The 14,978-nt window shown below is 40.0% G+C and overlaps 1 protein-coding gene across 1 annotated transcript in view; it reads right to left on the reverse strand.

The window, feature by feature from the left end:
- Window positions 1–576: 576 nt before the first annotated feature.
- Window positions 577–14,978, reverse strand: part of si:ch211-186j3.6 (neural-cadherin) — a 545,061-nt gene continuing 530,659 nt past the window's right edge. Inside the window, 2 exon segments of the mRNA XM_055154596.1 lie at window positions 577–1,212; window positions 8,512–8,666. Of these exon segments, the coding sequence (XP_055010571.1) occupies window positions 577–1,212; window positions 8,512–8,666 (791 nt within the window).

Below are 14,978 nucleotides of genomic sequence, written 5' to 3' on the forward strand. Positions count from 1 at the left end.
ATTGGGCAATTTTCAATATAGAGACAGAATTAGCACTCGCAGGATAATGGAAATCCTTTTACAAACTTGTGTAAACACGACCAATCGAGAGCAACTATATAAAAAGCCTGTGAACGAATATATTCTGGTCTTTCCGGCACCGCACAATGTGTCCAGGAGCTTTGAAATAAATGTGAAATGTCATTCTGTGGCCTCGGCGTTTCTCTTGAAATCTACAACCATTAGAAAGTCCTCATAACAGGGCTTTGGAGGCTGCGACTGAGACGGATTTGTGACAGAAAAGCTAAGCGCGGTCATGACAAGGAGCCCGGGTGTACGGTGCTTTTCCCCTGCCCAGAGTGACTGGCAGGTTCGATAACGCCTGCCAAATTGTCATCCGAAGGTAGGCAGCGTCGCATACTGACAGGGCTCATCCCCGGTAAACACAAAACCGCTTTTATTTGTTGTCAAGTACAAGACGAAAGGAAGGGGGGGAGGCGCTGGCAATGTACACAACAGTATATGTTTATGAGTCCGCAACCAGCCCCCCCACTCTGCAAAGTCTCCGTCTATAGGGCGTTATTCTTCAGGTGGAATTCATAAGTCGCTTGCTTCGGCGCGTTCGTATAGAGCCCTCAGCTTCTCAAACCTGGGCCCCCAATCGGCCAGCGTCTCCTCCTTCCGCGATTCCCCCGCCCCCTCCGCGCTGCTAGTCCCGTCCAGCCCCGCGGAACTGAAGGAGCTGAGGGACCCCGCTGGCGACCCCCCTCCCTCCGTGGAGAACACTTGCAGGGAGTCGAAGGGTCCGGTGTCAGGGTGCTGGTCGGCGTCTCGGATGATCTCGCACAGGTAGCGCGCCAGGTCCTGACTGGAGAAGGAGAGGGAGCGGCGGGCGAGCTGGGAGGGGCGAGCCTGGCCCTGGGCGGGGGGTCTGGCGACGGTGGGCGGGACGTCCCGGCGGAGACTGGCGGAGGTAGTGGCGGTGGAGGCAGAGGATGAGGCGACGGAGGGGGGCAGGGTGCTGGAGCTCGGGGTGCGGCTGAGGGTGTCCAGGGGCGGGATGGAGGCGGGCGCCGGGGACGGGCAGGAGGTCTGGTGGAGCAGGTGGTGGGGGTGGTGGTGGTGGTGGTGGGACGGCGGCGGGTGGTGTAAGGCCCGGGAGCGGCAGTACTGGATGGACTGGGCCGGGCTTGGCTGGAGGGACTTCTGCAGCTCAGCCATGTCGTAGGCATTCTGGACACAAACAGAAAGGAAACATCGGTTAAAATCGTTTTAAAGAGGAGGCATTTGACTTTTGTGGGGAATTAAATGTTAACTCATAACATATTTATATCACCATGTTACCTTTTATCCTTTTGAATATTCTATGTTCGCTGAAAACAACATATTAAATGTTTTATAAGGCTCACTCTTCACGACACATTCAGAGCGCTGTCACAACAAAATCAGCGTGCATCCCGCTAATGAAACTATTGCACATCACATCTGTTTTGTCAAGTTGTTGTATACAGTTTTGTATCATGCTTTTGTAGATTTATGGAGAATTGTCATATGGGAGTATGGGTGACGGAGCTGCTCAGAAGTGGCATTGGATGGAATATGTACTAACTGTAAGGAGTTTGCATAGGGAATTTTTACAGTTTCCTGACTTCCTTTTCAGGAAGACAGAATGACTCAGGATAGGACAGGGGTCTCCAACATTTTACCTCATGAAACTAAAATGCCAGAGAGCTACTCATTTTAGCTGTTGCAAGAAATTGAGAAACAAAAAGTGCTATAGCATGCTTTTAGTTAGATGCCTATTAAACATAAACTATTATCCATTTATCAGTGCACAAGTTATGCATCAAAATGATAAATTTACAATGGTAATTTATCAGATTTTAGTTTTTAAGCACAGTGCATATAATTCAGAAATCCTTTGGCCAGTTACTTGGAATGGGGTGGAGGGCTGCCGGTAGCCCTCCACCAACAAGTTGGAGATCCCTGGAATAGGAACTATGAACCAGGACACACTAGTCCCTATATCCAAAGCCTAATAGTTCTATCCAAGAACTATTTAGTGATGTGGTTGCATACAATTAAAGACAGAAATAAAAAAAAAATAATGAAACTTGCTTATATATAGCAAAATAATGAATGAATGCATTAAAGTCCCAAGTTTCAGTAGCAGAACAGTGATACTGGTGTGAGGGAGTCTGTCCAACAGGCTGTTTTGATGCTGTGAGGAGTGTTGCCCTAGATCTGTCCTCCGTGTCCAGCACACAAATCTCCTGCTTTGACCACAGCCCTCTGGGGACGGCCACAAAAGTGCATCTCAGTGTCTCAAAGTCTTACGTCTTATTCTGTGTAGTTATTTTACCACTCTTAACCTTTTGCTCTGTAGTGATTTAAATATATAAGGGGATGTAAAATAAAAGAAAATAAAATAAATTCACCAATCACTCAATCAGAACAGGATAGAGGCCATTAAGAGTGCATCATAAATATACAATTTAGTTTAACATTGATTACCCACCCTTAACAGATAATAGATTTTTATTGTCATTGTTATCTACAAAAGGCAATCATTTTTTTTATTTTTTTTTATAGATGATTTAGTTTGTACTTTTTGAAAAATGTGCTTCTTATTTTCTTAGGAAAAAAAATATATGATGAAACCAGTCAAAGATAAATTACTTCAGACAACATACTTCAGTTCTGAATATTAAATTAAGTATTTAATTAAATATTAAACATGACATAAAATTGACTCTTGTGAGATCTAAAACATGTTTCTTCATTATAAACATACCCGGAGTTGTGTTGTACTAGAAATCCAAATACCGCATTGTCTTTCTAGATACATGCCCATTATCAAGGGGCATCTCATAAACTGTAACACAAAGTTGTGAGTTGAGGCTAACCAGAACACAGCTCAGGAGTCAAAGCTGTATAAACCAGTGGAGAGACAGATGCAGACAGACAGAGGAGCATGCTGGAACATTTTGGGTTGAAATGAACTGCTAAAAATGTGATGTGACGGCGAGAGAGCAGAGAAACAATCAAGCCCAACATTAGGTTTACTGTGAAAGTTCCACTTGCTTAGCTCGGCAATCTATCTCCATTTACACTCTCTGAGACGTCATATAAACTATCAGTGCCAGAAAAAAAATGGTGGACAGAGTGAGTAAAGGTGATTTGAGGAGTGTTTTTCGATTTTTCGCTGGTACAAACTGGTGAAGCGAGGGTTTAAAGGGTGGTTATTTGTGCTGTGTGAGCTGAAATTCAACCAGGAAGACTTTTTTTTCCCTGTTGATCTTGTTCCCTGTCTTTCACAGACTGCTAAATTTGCTTCTTGATCAATCACTCTAACTGCTACTAGCCATAGACTAACAGTTACTGTAGTATAATATAAATGGTGGTGTTGTGGTGCCACATATTTGCACAAGGCAATGTGTTTGTATCCAAATCATTATACTATTCCCAGAAGAAAAAGTGAATGAGGTTGGCTCATCTAATTGTCAAATTGATATTTATTTTAACCACCTGTCCCTTGGTGTCTCCCTTTGGAAGCCATCACAAAGCACCTGTGTTTCGCCTCAAGGAAGAGATACAAATGAACACTGTTTAAAAAAACTATTGTTATACAGAAAAGCATTTATCCACTTGCTCAGAGTTTGATGATTCAATGCTCTCTCCCACCAGTGCATATTGTCATTGTGTCCTTGGGCAAGACACTTCACCCACCACTAGGGACGAGACAATAACCGGTTTTAACCAATACTGTGAGGGTGGGCTTCTGATGGTGTTGACATTTCATTTATTTGACAGGGTCTGTGGAAAACTGCTGTAGTGCCGTTTGTCCCTTAATGTGGTCTTTATGTCCGTGCTGTAAACCTGCACGGAGTTAAAAGCACCACAAGCCTTCACGCTAAAAGTTTAATAGCTTAAAAGTTCAGGACCGATATAGTGTCAAGGCATCTATTGTAAAGAAAGGAGGTGCTCTGACTCTGCCAAATGGTTTTCCACTGCATCAACAGGACACACGGACTATATGTTCACTCACAGGTGCGTACATGTGGGAAAAAGTGCGCTAATTTCATGTGTGTATGACATATATATAATAATAACAACCAGCCAACCGTGTTTTTCGCGCTGAGAAAATGCACCCTTCGAGGCAACAAATAAACTGAATGGGCTCGTATCAAAAGCGAAAATAAAAAGCACGTGGCTTTGTAAAAGACGTGTTTGAGAGTGGCACCTCACATCTTCGTCCTCTCTTTTCTTCTGCATGTTTTTCTTCCTCAAGCTTTGTCCAAACAGCTCGGAGGATGAAATGTTGTTCCTATAGCCACTTTGTTTAGCAGCGTGTGACGCAGCATTACATCATATTGACATAAACCTGTGCACGTAAATGATGAACAGAAGCACATTACTGGCTAAAATTACAAACAAAATCCATTGATTCTATAATTATATTTGGTCAAACTACATATCAGAGGCCTACAGCTTTGCTTCATCCATCTCCTTCTCAAACCATGCATATTTGTGTCTGTATTGTTATGTTATGTGAATTGTGCAGGTTTGAAATAACTAACTAACTACAGTATTTTTCCAGTAATATTTGACTTACTGTATTTTTCGGGCTGTAAGTCCCACTTTTTTCATGGTTTGGTGTTTCCTGTGACTTATACTCTGGTGCAACTTATATATTAAAATTTTCAGACTTATCAGTCTCTAGGCTTGTGTGTCAGTTTTCTGCGCATATCTCCTGCAGAAAAAGCCAGTGTCTTGCTGCAAGTAGTGAAATATGCAGCAGAAAACAGTAATCGAGTAGGAGAAAGAAAGTTTGGAGTGAGCGACTGGTGGAAAGCGAGGATGGAGAACACAGCTTCACGGTAACCGGGCGGGTGCACCATGCAACTTTCCTGTAAGTCATTAGATGAAAAAGCATGGACTTCAGTGACAACCAAAGTTGCATGGAGTTGCTCAGACGTGACACCGTGAATGAAGAATTCAATGGATTCAATGGATTTTGTTAGTTGGAGTGAGATCGAGAGTTTGGTAAAGTTATGTTCTGCTGTTTACACTATAGTTATCTGAATAATTGTTAATATGTTACATTAACATTAACGCCTATTCAGTCTGTTGTTCTCTGTTCTACTGTTATTATTGTAACTTGCCTTTCAAGATGAAATGTCGATTCCTGGTCACTGATTTTATAAAATAAATTTCCCCCTAAAAGTGCTACTTATAGTTCGGTGCCACTTATATATGTCTTTTTTTCTTCATTATGCATTTATTGGCTGGTGTAAGTTATACTCCGGAGAGACTTATAGTCCAAAAAATACGGTAATAATATATTTAATCATATTTAAAACCACATGTGTGCCTATCCTAGTGTATCTCACTGCAGCTTTGCCCTGATATTAACTGAGCTGTGTGTTTCATCAAATCTCTGCACACCAAAGTAGGACAGGAGCAGGAGCAACTAACACTTTTTTAACTTAAAACGTCCCTTACGCAACTCCATGGTATACCTTCATACCATGGTATTTTTTGTCACAGTTTTCATACTATAGAAATTTCATATCGTCCCATCCCTATCCACCATATGTGCAAATATGTACACACATGAAGAGCAAGTTCTTTCTTTGAGTACCAAATTAAAATGAACTGTATTAACTGTATTAAGCTCCAACTCCAACTTTCAGAAAACTGGATTGTCTAACCTGCTAACAAAGGTGCAAGTTTGCTTTCAGTAGCACCCAGAATATAAAACAAACTATCCTATACTATCCTAAAATAACCTATAGATGGACCCAAGGGAACAGAATGCCTTTACCCGCATTTCTACTACCAATCACATGTTAAATTGTGTGATGTTATGGAAATAAGAACACATCCTCACAAGTGTTATCCACAGGGAGGCTTGTGACTGTGTAAAACTGCCAAAATTATGAGCGTTAAGTGCCGTTTCTATTCCCTGGAGAGCTCTTGAATGAGACTCCTGGGATTTCACTGTTGGGGGAGATTTGTCTGGAAAGGTGCGTTTGATTGCATGTTGACTGCAGGTACAAGGTATTTTTGGAGTTACAAGTACAGTGTTTGACTTGTATAAGGGTCTTACATGCGTTTGCTTTGATTAACGGCGCGATATTATGCAAGCTCTTAAGTACTGCGGAGTGCTAGTGGGTTACAGTGGAGAGGCGAGATAAGGATTTGGCGTGGGCCTAATTAAAACGCTAGCCCACACATGCATACACGGGATTTATTTTCAATTGAATCTGGTCCAAATTTGAAATCATAAATTCGCTTTGATGCCGTGCCTCTGTGCAACTACTGCCTTTAGTACAAAGAGCCAATTTGACAGGGACAATCACCTGCCCCCACGACATTCTGTTCAACATAATAGACAATGCACTTTTTATATAGGGTACAAATTTGGATGCAGATGATGAAAGTGGTATACATTATGTATTCATGTTTATTTCATAGGTTCCCTCATCCCACATATGCTTCTCCTTGTGTAACTGTTGTAGTCCATTCAGGGTTAGGTGTTCAGTATTATAGTCAGTTTGAACTAACTAAAAAGGAAAAGACTGCAGATATGTGTTCAGAATACAAGATTTTTACATGATTAAAACTAATCACTAGACTGTGTTTGGCATAATTAATTTGCCTTTTTTATTTATTATTTTTTTAAATGCATTTATTAAAGGTGTACTGTGTAACTTTGTTGGTCTCAATGGAAATTTTAAAGCTTTGATTGGAATGTTCCATAATATGCCATTAGATGAGCAAGTGATACCACCAGGCCAATGTTACAGGTCAGATCTGTGGAGAGGAATCCCCACTGACAGTTCATATTTTTCAAGGTATTTTTAGCATTAAAAACATCTGTAACTGAATAAATGCAAGATAAGTAAATAAAAGTAAAAAAGCAATAAGAACAGATAGTGGACCCACTAATAGAAGTTACATAGTGGACCTTAAAAGCCTTTTCTGTTTTGTTTTTCATTTTTGTTTGTGCACTGAAAAACAGAAAATAATGCATCCTTACTAGGACTGTCAGAAGGATTAAAAATCAGATACTAACAGATACTGAAACTAATATCCAAACTAGATTCTCATTTGAGCAGGTAGCAATACTAAAATAATAACAGAACAGAAATGAACTTTAACTGAATAGTTTTGGAATGATCTTATTTAATTAACTGCATCCAAATTTGTACCCTATATAAAAAGTGTATTGTCTATTATTACAATTTAAAGGTGCAATGTGTAACTTTTCAAATGTTTTCTCCGCAGACATTTTATCACTTTGTTTGGAATGTTTCACAGTATGGCATTAACCCTCTCTATCTTCATGGAAACCAAACCAGACCAAGTTAAAGGTCAGATCTGTGGAGAGGCATCTCCACTCACAATTCATATTTTTCAAGGTATTTTTAGCATTACAAACATCTGTAATTGAATAAATGCATGATAAATGCAAGATAAGTAAGTTATTTTAGGCAAAGCAATAACAACAGAGTGTGGACCTTAAAAGCCTTTTTCTGTTTTGCTTTTCATTTTTGTTTGTGCACTGAAAAACTGAGAAACACGCATCCTTACTAGAGCTGTCAAAGGTAGTGAAAATCAGATAATAATCGATACCGAAACTAATATCCAAACTAGACTCTCATTTGAGCAGGTAGTGACATTAAAAAAAGTCACAGGACAGAAATGAACCTTTCCTGAATAGTTTTAGAAGGATCTTTAGCTGTATCAGAACAAGTATAAAATGACATAGACTAGTATACGTCCATGGACCATTATCTGTCTGGGATTACGCAGAACACATTGTGATATAAAAAGAAAGTAGGCCTACTACGATTTAAAGGTGCACTGTGTAACTTTTCAAATGCTTTTCTCCATAGTGATGTTATCACTTTTTCAGGAATGTTTCACAGTATGGCATTAACCCTTTCTATCTTTATGAAACCCAAACCAGACCAAGTTACAGGTCAGATCTGTAGAGAAGCAAGATTAAAATGCATTTTTTTCTAGATATTTTTGAGCTATAAAACCACCTGTAATTGAATAAATGTAAGGTAAACTTGTTTAATGTGTGGAACATGCCAGGCAGAAAAGTGGCATATCCATAGAAACAAGCAAACAGAAAGTTACACAGTGCATCTTTAATGTTGAAAAGTACATTCTATTGTGTAAATAAAGAGCAATTTGTATTATCATCGTGGTATCAAAATTGGTACTAAGTATTGAACCTATTCCTTAGTATCGAAATCGAGTTTGAAATGAAGACTAGTCCTTACTTCGACTCCACTTCCAGAAAGTTACGCTGTGTACCTTTAAATACGCCTGGTGGATGACAAACTGATGAGATTGTACAGAAAGGTTGCTATAACATGTGCACGGGACCTTGACTGACTGATTCCTTAATAACTGCGCTCCCTTTAATGAGATACATTCCGAGTGACACGTATATCTATCACCTGCGCGCCGACGAGACTAATAATGATGTATGCCTTCTGTACACGGCTCTACCTGGTCCTCCTCTCCGCCTCCCTCCTCGTCGTAGTTGAGCACGTTCTCCCTGATGTCCTCCCAGCCGTCGTGGTGGGCAGACACGTGGTACACCCCCTCCTTTAGGCCCTTGTAGCTCCTCCAGCGAGTGTACAAGAAGATGCCCAGGAGCAACGCTGCAAAACACACAAAGAGGGACGACATGATTAGAATTAGAGTTTGCATTTGCATTATTCAAAAACACAACTTTGCTATACTGTTACAAGAATCTGAAGCAGTACAGATTGAAGAAACTATATGGTAACATCCAGTGGCGGAAGGTCAAGTACAAATGTAAAAGTACAATACTCAAGTACAATTTTTAGGCATCTGTAAGGCGATTTTACAGTGGATCATTTTTACTTGTACTTCACTACAAGTAAAGCATGTATCTATACTTTTTACTCCACTACATTTTAACTAGACTGAAAAGTAAAAAGTACTTTCCTTCATGGTTTTAGACCTGCGGAAATGGCTGAGACTTACTTTTAGCACATTTAATTTGAGTTCATGGAAACCAAACCAGACCAAGTTACAGGTCAGATCTGTGGAGAGGGAAAAGTAGGGACTTTGAGCAAACCAAATACACAAAAAAACAGCTAGAAAATTTCAGAAATGACTTGAATCTCTTAAAATATGCTAAATTATTATCAAAATGTGACATTTGATGCTTTAATTGTTCTAAAAATCTGTGTTCTGTGCATTATTTTACATTTTAAAACAGGTATTCAATAGTTTTATGTAAGTAGATTTTTTTCATGTGATTCTTTTACTTTTACTTGAGTAAACTTTTGCCCCTGTATCTGTACTTTTACTTAAGTAACAGAACTGAGCACTTCATCCACCACTGGTAAAGTCATTCAGTAGTAAGCAGACACTGGGGGCAAGGTGGGCTCAGTATCTTGCCTAAGGACACAATGACAGTATTCATCTGTGGGATATGGAATCACACCGCCTACCTGTGAGTCAGTGTGACCACTGTACCTCCATGTTATCCCGGTCTCGACATAAAACATCATTTTACTGGCGGTATATTTCCAGCTCCCACAGATGAATGCTGTCGTTGTGTCCTTGGGCAAGACACTTAACCCACCTCGCCCCCTCGTGTTTGTGAATGGGTGAGTGCTTCCTTGTTGTGAAGCGCTTTGAATGCCTTGAAGATGGAAAAGCATTGTGTAAAAATGTGACCATTTACCATTACCATTTATGTCAAAAGTGGGATTCGAACCGTCAGCCTTCGGATAGGTGGACAAACACTTTAGCAACCCTATAACAGTTTTTATTTGATTTTGATATATTTTGTTCTCCAGGTTTTCCTCCAAGATACCAGACTGTCCAAAACATTTTCAGTTTGGCTTCTTTTCTTAGACCACTAATAAAAACTTACAATTACACAACCCTATCTTACTTACTAGGCTGCTCTGCCCATAAAGCCAATTCACATATGTTCTTCCATCTTTGCAGTACCTGTTCCTTATGGCTAAAAGCAATGCGCGCACACACACACACACACACACACAAACACACAAAATATGAAAAAAATATAGTACTTCAAAAATTGCAGCTTTGGATTTACTAAGTCAGATTCCATTGCGATTAATCTTGCTGCATAATCCCCGTGATCGAAACCCTTCACCCAGTTAGAGCGTCGCCCCGGTGAAAGAAGCACCGACTGTCTGATGGATTTGGACTAGACTCGAGCACCCTCCGGCTCGGATCTGTTCTGGAATGTGATAAGTGGTTATTAAACGATCGTAATGTTTATGCTAATGGACCTTTTCCCACTTTTAACATAGCGGAGCAGGTTGAGCGGGCTGTGCATACTAATATTGAATCTAATCAGGATCAGACTGCTACTGTATATAGCCTTAAGAAATGTGCAGTACATAAAGAGCAATTTGTACATTTATAAGGCTCAATAGAATTACTAACTTATACGGAGATTCTTAAGCTTAATCCTGTTGAATATTGCAAGTCCAGGAGTTAACCTTTGTTACCCTGGGCCTTTTGCGGAGAACAGTGGTAAGAACAAAAGACAGACAAGAGACAATTAGAATTTTATAGTGCTTTTGTATTAAAGAAGCACTAAGCAACATTTCTGGTGGGGATTCTGACACCTGCTTGCAATTTTTAAGGTAGTTTTAGCAATTAAATCATCAGTAATTGAATAAATAATTTATGGAACATTCCAGACAATGTAAGGTATACTTTATTGTTCCACATTAGAATCCTGCACGGGTCCATTTTTGGAGACCTGCACCCGCCCGCACCCACGCAGTTCAGTACTGCTCCCGCCCGTTAACCCGAGATTTTATCAAAGTTAAACCCGCCCGGACCCGGATTCCACCTGTTTCCTGCCTGTGCCTGTGATAAAATACACACAAATTAAAAGCATTCTAACTGAAGCACCAACCAGAGCACAAATTGAAATATTACAACTTTAAAAAATTACAATCGTGAAATGAAATGGTTATGCTTTCTTCAGCATGAATACGAATTAACAGACACAGCTCTATTATCACTTCACAGGCATTATTTAGGATACTGAATCCACCAAGATGCCGGACTTTTGCGCTGCACATGCCTGACTGAACCAGGACTAAACCAGGACTAACTCAGGACTAACCTAGGACTGATTCTAGGACTGAACTAGGAGGACTAATCCAGGACTGAACTAGTCCTGGTCTAGTCCGACTCACTGTCGGATAGGCTTGGAGGTGCGCCCGCGCAGACTGTCAGGTGACCGTGGGCAAAAGGACCAATGCAGAGCTCCGCGCCCCATGGAGGTAAGCGCAGCCCATTTGTGCTTTGCAGACAGCCTGCTCCAAGTGCTCGGGGTTCTCTCTCTCTTGTAAGTCCAAGATTAGTCCTGGTGTAGTCCTGGTTTAGTGCTGGTTTGGTCCTGACCTGCCCGTGTGAAATCACAACCCGCCCGCATACCTGCCCATAAAATTCCAGAATGTTAATATCTGCCCATTTCAGCAACTATTTACCCACTGTTTCCCACTATTTACCCACTATTTCCAGGACTCTGTTTCACATAGGGGAAGTTTGTCATTAACATCCTCCATGGAGAGAAGCAGGTGACTTACCCTCTACCAGAAAAAAGTTACAAAGTACTGCTTTAATGTTAACACAATTGTGAATTGTTATCAGCTGCTACCAAGACATACAACTTTTTCATTTTTCGATTACAGTTAGATTTCTACAGCCAGGGTTTATGGTGTTGGACATTTGAGTCTTTTGTTTTCCTCACCACACTCACATCGCACATACACCATTTTCATTTGCATTACAAACATTACATTGCACTACTGATACCTACATACTCACAACCCCATTCCTTTTGTTTTTTCTGAATATTATTACAGTCATGGTCAGAGATCTCCGGCAGACGCAAACAACCACACACTATCTGATCTGATCTGTTGCTCTTTGTGCATCACAGCAGATAAGTTATCAGCTATTTAGCTCTGATTTGTACATGGACTCCCAAATGCCATGAGATGTTTCTACTACTGATGTGCAAATCAATCCCAAAATATCAGTACTTTCTATTACAGTAGATTCTAAAGGGAGCTAAACTTGACAAATGAAACACTTATTTATTTTTTTCCACAAAACAAAAGGAAGACATGCTCCAACTCCTCCTCCTACTATATTCTTCAAGTGTGCAGACCCAGTTTATTTTGTTCTACTGCACCAGTGGCATCAAGTATACTTCTGATTTCAGATAAAATTTCACCAAAAGTAGAACACAAACAAGGAAAAACAGTGTTTTGACAGTAAACAGTGGTATTAGAAACAGATAAGCATTTTACAAGTTATTTCATCTTTCATGGACAAACACAGAATCTTGTCCCTCCAAGTAAAATATTAGCTGCAGCCGTTTGGTTTTATGTACTTCTTCTTCTAAAGTCAACATAAGCAAAAAGCATTTTGCTTAGTCTCTCATTTAGAAGATGAATAAAAGACCTGTCTGGCAGTAGCATGCGGTGACTTTTATGGACATCAATATTTAGTCGATAACAATTTAATAACTCCACTTTTTATATAAACTACAATGCAAATGAGTATATTTATTTTTACTGACATTAAGTGCATGGGTACACCGGTAAGATAGGAGAAATGTGCTCATTATGGTGAACAAAATGAAAGTTCTCTCACCTCAGATCATAGACTACATTTACACTGAAACGAGTCACCGTATCACTGTATTGGAAACGATTTGCATCCAGACATGTCGTTTCTGTGTCTGCAAGCCTTCCCTATCCACACAGCTTTGAGCATATTTGTTTATGTTTTACAGAAATAAAACTTAAAACCACATGGCTAATTTGCATAAACTGTGCTCAAAAACAGCTTACTATTGTGCGATGATGCGGTTCAGCTTCTGTTGGACAAAAGGACACAACTCAGTGGAATATATGTGTTTTTTCTGGGACAAAGGGGTGTTCTGCTGATGCTGAGTCTGTTCTGTGCTTCTATCATGTTGGAGATTGTTCATGTTAAACTTTTCAGAGATTATACATCTGCAGGTCATACGCATAGACCGTATATATGATTGGACATATATTCTAGCCTCTTAGCATTTTGGTGGTAAATTTGTAATGCAAATTTTTAGGGCTAGGGGCAGAATATGGCTACAAAAACTGCATAAAAAGATTGGTTCTTTTAGGAGCCTGAGTGTGAATGAAGAGACCCGAGATAGAAATGTAAAGTTTTGAAATAGTTTTAACAGAACACAACAACAACAAAAACAAAATAGAAAATAAAACCAGTCCAGTTATTGCGCGTTATGGGTATAGTCTGTATAGTCCAAGGTATTTTAATCCAAGTTATTTTAAATCCAAATTCGGGGTAAAGCTCGCCAGTTTGGTGTTGAATGAGTCCATGAAAAATAAAAAAAATGACCTTTGAATTCCGGGCTCTAATCGTCTCCCCACGCACGGCCCATTTACAGGAACGTGTATCGAGGCTCTAAGTAAGAATATTGTAGGATTCGTAGTTTGAAAGTTTGAAGAATTGTTTGCCGACGCCCAGACCATGGCACAGCCACAGCCACAGCGGAGCGGAGGACGAAGAGGAAGTGACACTGTGACCCCGCAACTTAAAAGGAAGTGGGAAAGATCGGGGTAAAGATCAACTGACCCGCAGCAATAAAAGTGGCTCAGATGCGGGTTACAAATTACTTCGCATACATCAGCGTATCAGCGTTTTCAGGCGTCCACGGTGTTGGATCAGATCTGTACTCAGATGAATTCGTGGGAGCTGGCTTCACCAGATCATTCCGTCTCTGGAGCCGTTTTTCCATCAGATTCATGTGGATGAACACTGCATCCGCAACGAAAACGACTCGAATATGGACTAGTGTGAATGGTGCCTTAGTGTTTCGCTCACTAATAATTTTCTTTAAATTTTTCCTCCTAAGCAACCATATTTTTTTTGTTACACCCCTGTATTGAAAAAGTATATTCTAGGTCTCCGGAAACTACTTTGCAAGCAAAAAGGAAAGTCTTTGATACCCTCATGTACCCTTTTATTTTGCTTAAACTCACACATATAGCCAGCTATGTCCGGAGGCTAAATGAATAGTGTCTTCTTAATAACACATCACAATGAACTGTAATTGTGAATATGGAATTACACCGCTAATGGGGCTATGTACTTATTATGTAAATCATAAGAGCATTACTGCAGATGACTTTTTCCTCCATAAAACGTGAGCACCTGTGGGCATTTTGGCGCTTGCATTGCTAATTCTGTGCCTTTAGAACAGACAGGCAAAATAAACGCGCTAACAATGCCCAGGCTGACAGAGGCCGGAGATGTTATTACAGCTAATTGCCATCTCATTACCGACGGACACATTATGGGAATTGTGCATGTTGAAAATGAATGCTTGGTAGCCTATACAAGGTGTTAACCCTAATTACAAAAAATAATAAGAGGAAGTAGGAAGTAGCAGTTCCCTCATGTTACCTCCCAGTATCTGTGGTGAGGTAGTAATGACATACATTGTGCAGATTATATTTTACCGCCAGATTTTCCACTTGAGATTTATGCTTGATACCAGATTACCATGTATTTCATTCATATTTTTAGAGGTACATTTTTACCTTTTAATGTCTCCATGCAATTTCTTTGTTTTAAAGTTTTTAGTTAGTTTGTTTTCCTCATAGTCTGGAGGGACTGTCTCTTCGCTAAAGGAGATGTCTGGGGTGAAGGAAGTGTGGGAGTCCTTGCTTAGATGGCTGCCCCCACGACCCTGCCTGGTTAAGCGGAAGAAAATGGATGGATGTTTCTTCATAGTTTCATTACAGCAAACGTGAGTAAGGTTTTATTATTAAAATTTTTAAAGTTTTACACTTTTTTACAGGGCTGCAAAAATCTAAAAAAAAATACTACTGCTTTCTGATTAAATTTGCAAGTTATGTATTCAAATCAGA

This window comes from Boleophthalmus pectinirostris, unplaced genomic scaffold (assembly GCF_026225935.1).
Source record: "Boleophthalmus pectinirostris isolate CB_2022bp ecotype Guang Dong unplaced genomic scaffold, ASM2622593v1 HiC_scaffold_19, whole genome shotgun sequence".
Taxonomy (NCBI): domain Eukaryota; kingdom Metazoa; phylum Chordata; class Actinopteri; order Gobiiformes; family Gobiidae; genus Boleophthalmus; species Boleophthalmus pectinirostris.